The 5,060-nt window shown below is 33.1% G+C and overlaps 1 protein-coding gene across 1 annotated transcript in view; it reads left to right on the top strand.

The window, feature by feature from the left end:
- Positions 1 to 1,321: 1,321 nt before the first annotated feature.
- Positions 1,322 to 5,060, top strand: part of LOC106476984 (carbonic anhydrase 15-like) — a gene marked incomplete at both ends in the record, with an annotated part of 6,777 nt that continues 3,038 nt past the window's right edge. The window contains one exon of the mRNA XM_013937597.1: positions 1,322 to 1,411. Within this exon, the coding sequence (XP_013793051.1) occupies positions 1,322 to 1,411 (90 nt within the window). The remainder of the gene's footprint in view (positions 1,412 to 5,060) is intronic.

Genomic DNA, 5,060 nt, shown 5'->3' with positions numbered 1-5,060 from the left:
AAGATTCATTTTGGTTATTTTTCTGCTTTTTTTTCTGAGATATGTAACGATCACATAGTTTTCCTTCCTACTTACACCAACTTTACTTGTGACGTACCTATAATCCTGTCAGGAATTGACTCGCACCAACGTAAACATCAACGCTGGTAATCAATAACACATAGACTTAGAAAGTGGTTCTTAGTTCTTTACTGGCAGCATGTTACCTTCTTCCCGTTTGTCTCTAACATTTGACTTGGTCTTCCCTTCTTTCTCAAACACGCGCTAAGCCAGTCTCTTTGTTTCACACCTTGCACCTTGTTCCCATAGTTCTGGATAGTTTCCTTCAAAGTCAGCACGTGAGTAGTTTCTCGAATGAAAAGGTATGGATTTGTTTCTTGAAGGGAAAGGTAGGATAAATTTCTTAAGGAAAAGGGTGTGGGTGTTTTTTAAATGAAATAGCTATGGGTAGTTTCTTACGGGAAAAATACATGGGTGTTTTCTTGAAGTGAAAAGGATTGGATAAATTTTTGAAGGAAAAGAAATATATGGACAGTGTTTGTATAGGAAAGATACAGTCAGTTCCCTGCAACAACAAGATATTTTTTTCCAAAAGCAAGATCTAGGATATCTATGTAGTTTGTGTGGAAATAAAATAAGATTTTCCATGAGGAACAAGATACAGACAGTAGGATATAGTTATTTCCTAAACAACAAGATATGAGAAGTTTCTTTGTGTTATCAAATCTCTGACTAATTTTCTTCTTAGAAATTGTGAGTGTAGTTTTGTACTAAACTGAAACGTAAATCATTTTATGTTGTAATGACATCATTAAAGATACAGTTATTTTGTATATTAATGTATATGTTGTCACTTGCACCTTGTGTGAGTAATGTCTACCGAAGTATAAACCATATAGTCGTCTGTATGGGTGTAGTTATATACAACCTTTCGACAGTTTAATAAACATATTACACGCCAGAACCGGCTCTGATGCTATTTTAATAACGAACACATTGGATTGGAATTAATCTTCAAAATTAAAACTTGAATTTATGAAATGAAAAACTTATCAGTGTTGTTTGTTAATTATATATATGTTGGGTTTTTACTTGTTAGTTTCAAATATACCATATCCAGTTATCGCCACGTTATTGTGTGAAGAAGTAAAGGACATAATTGTTAATTATATAACGTGGCGATAACTGGATATGGTATATTTGAAACTAACAAGTAAAAACCCAACATATCTTGTGTGAAGAAGTAAAGGACATAATATTTATATCGTCATTGGACGTCGAAATCGCAATTGGTAGATTAATTTTTTCGAGTTTTTCATAGATGCATTTGGTGCACTATAACAACAAGTACAACCCTTCCGATGCCAACAAGCAACCTGATGGACTGGCTGTTCTTGGCGTTCTATTTATGGTAAGAACAGTTCTCAGATATACTTTTATACATTCTTTTTTCACACATCCATCATCTTTTTTACACCAAGTGAGCAAATTAAAATAAATAGCTTTTTTTTTTTGAAGAATTCAGTTATATAATGAAAACACATGAAATCATCCAAATTAAATACTTAAAACACAATTTCCCAGAAAGAATATCCATTTCTTTGTATATACTACCCAATGTTTAGATTAGAGCAGATCAAACTACAAACACAATACGAAGCTTATTTATGTTGTAAGATGGGATCAACAATAGCTACCATTTATTAGAACACATTAACAGTTGTCATTTTATGAGTTTTACAGAATATTCATCGATTTGCTAAAACTGTTAACTTCTAATTATTGCAAGTCAATTTTACGGGAATTTGTTTTAAAACTATAAAACAAATAATGCCTTTAATGCTAATATTTAGTATAATCACCTTTGGCATTAATAACAGCATTGTGCTTATCTATTTTTCAAAATCTCTAATGTAATTTTATGTCAGGTATTCTATTTGGTGGAAATCTCTTGAATTTTCTTTCTTTGACAAATAGGCTTGACATTTCTTGAAAGTGTTTTTAATTCATTATCTCCTTGAAATATGATATTATATTCAATTAGGATGGACTAATATTTTATGCTATTTATGCCTTTAGAGCAATGACAAAATCATTTGTAGCTATTGCACTCTAAATCACCATGTTGATATGTCACACTTCTTTTGTAACCTCTCAAAGCACCACTGTTCCAAACACCAAGATGCATGTCTTTTTGCTGTATTATAGTTGCTCCATAAGGACTTTCTAGCTACTACACTTTCCCAAAGGCTATATTTCTGCACCATTCCTTGATCTTTACCTGTATGTGAATTGTTAATATCAACCATAGGCGCCGATCCTGGGGGACGGGTGAGAAACGTTCCTTGTACCTTTAGCAGTGGAGGATGGTATATGTATCTGCTATCCCCCGGTTAAATATATATATTCTATTGTTTTTGTGTATGTGTATGTGCTTTACTGGACCGCAATGGATCACTCTTCTCGTTTCCGAAAATTAAACCGGTCTGAAACTGTAAACAAAATCTGCTCAATAATGCTCTTGTACCGTGACAGTTTCCAAGGCTATATCCCATATCACGCCATACGCGAAGTTTAGTGCACTTCTTTATGATGTCTTGATGCCTTAGGGAACAAACGAATTGCATTTCGATGTACCTTTCATTATTTTAAGCCCGTAAGTTGCCACATCTGAAAAACATATTATATGAAAATGGTGGAATGGACTCCAGTAAAGGTGTACGAATATGTTTTCAAACAAACTTTAAAAATTCTTCTTAAAAAATGACGAAAACACCAATTTTACATACTTGTTTAAATACCAACATGAAAAGAGGAAAAACGCTCATGTTAAAGTTTAAAGAAAGTAAGTCGTAATTTTGTCTCAGCTAGCCTGAAAAATAATGTATCACAGTCATTTGGAATAGATTAAATGTGGGGAACTTGTTTTATTTTTGTTTTTATAAAACTAAAAAGTACTGTAATGAACAGCCTAATTATTATTGGGAGAATCTATTTAGAACATATTCAAGTGAGTAATCTTATTTCTTTTTTAAATAACAATATCTTGAAACGTTATTACTGTTATTACAATCAAACGTAGCTGTCAAGATTACAGAATAATGTGAAACATCCCTCTCTCCTGGCCAATGTGAACCTTTTTTTTAATCAATGACGTCATGCAATATTTTTCTTAAATGGTCCCCCCAAATTGCAGTCGAGATCAGCGCCCTTTATATTATCAGCACAGTCATACGCAGTTTTCAATAACTGATTTTCAGATATCTAACATTTTTTTTCAGCGTATTTGTTTTTCTCCTTTCCTTGCTTGCCTCACAGCGGTATGTCTGCGGGCTTACAACGCTAGACTTCTGGTTTCGATACCCATGGTGGCCAGAGCACAGATAGCCTATTGTGTAGCCTCGTGCTTAATTACAAACAAACCTTTTCCTGCCTTGTCTGATATTTATAGGAGTGGGTTTCTTCGTCTTTGACTAACGTGTACATCACAGCACTTGGTGACCAGCCCAGGTCTCTTGGAGTTTTTCTTGCATAATGTATCGATCTGACTCTGTCATAGGGCGTTAATTCTGTCTCTTCATAGGGTATTAATTCTCCATTTTTTGACAGTTTACTGTATAGTGTTTTTGAAAACAAAATCCTAATATACCAATATATAACTCAGAATATAAAGATCTAAAATGTTTTTCTATGATAACTGGTACTTAAACTAAAGGCAAACATGTCGGACACTCTTGCACCAATTTTTCCAATATTTTAAACTCCAATGATTCATTTCGTAAGCACAACAAATAAAAACTACAGACGCAGTCAGGTGTTCTAATAAATGTATATACTACTGTACGTCAAGCTGAAAACACATTTCATTCCCCCTAAAATACTAAAATCAAGTGAAATTGTGAAAAATTGGAATATTTGACCCCAATGTTCAACTAAAAATGTGATTTCAAAAACCTTTCAATATTGAATTCAATTTCAACGGCAAACACTGCAGTGTTTTCATAATAATGTATGCGTTTTTATCTTAGCTTTTCAGGATTTGGGAACAAAGTTTATGAAAGAAAATGTTGTACAACAGTTTGTTTGTTTGTTTTTAATTATGCACAAAGCTACACAAGGGCTATCTGTGCTCTGCCTACCACGGGTATCGAAACCCGGTTTCTAGCGTTGTAAGTCCGCAGACATACCGCTGTGCCACTGGGGGGCTTGTACAATAGGTATTGGTGGAATTACAAACGAAATCTTACCTTAACACGGGAAGAAAACCAGTTATTACTGAACACATCATTTAGTGAAGTTATCACATACGTAAAGCTTCACTATCATATTATTACGAGAATTTATTAATGTATATTTTCAAACTAAACACAACTGATTTCGGCTATCCAGAAGCTACTATAATAAGATGAAGCTTTTCATGTTATTTTTCTCGTGTCCATATAAATATATATATTAATGTTAATTTTACAATGGGTTTCTTTAATCCAAGTGTCATGCTAGAATGCTCGAGTTCTCACATTCTAACCTTGCTTTAACTTCAACACCTCTAGTTTTCAATAACGCTCATTTCTTACAGAGAAGTAATTTTCTCTAATCTATTTGTCATTGTTGAGCACAAAGCTATACAACGGACTATCTGCTCTGCCCACCACAGGTATGTAAACTCCGTTAATTTTCTATAAAGCGTGTATGTATTAATATATTACTTAGTGAACAAATGAATTTACGCAGTATATTTATACCGAGATCCGCATGTATGAAACTTAAAATAGGTAATCTCTAAAAGTAAAAACAAGCTCAATACTGAGATCCACATGTATGGAACTTAAAATAGGTAATCTCTAAAAGTAAAAATAAGCTCAATACTGAGATCCACATGTATGAAACTTAAAATAGGTAATCTCTAAAAGTAAAAATAAGCTCAATACTGAGATCCACATATATAATACTTAAAATAGGTATCTCTAAAAGTAAAAATAAGCTCAATACTGAGATCCACATGTATGAAACTTAAAATAGGTATCTCTAAAAGTAAAAATAAGCTCAATACTGAGATCCAC

The sequence above is a fragment of the Limulus polyphemus genome, unplaced genomic scaffold (assembly GCF_000517525.1).
Source record: "Limulus polyphemus unplaced genomic scaffold, Limulus_polyphemus-2.1.2 Scaffold12411, whole genome shotgun sequence".
In the NCBI taxonomy this organism is placed as follows: Eukaryota; Metazoa; Arthropoda; class Merostomata; order Xiphosura; family Limulidae; genus Limulus; species Limulus polyphemus.
Note: the sequence above shows the minus strand (reverse complement) of the source record. Positions and strands in the feature narration are given on the sequence as shown.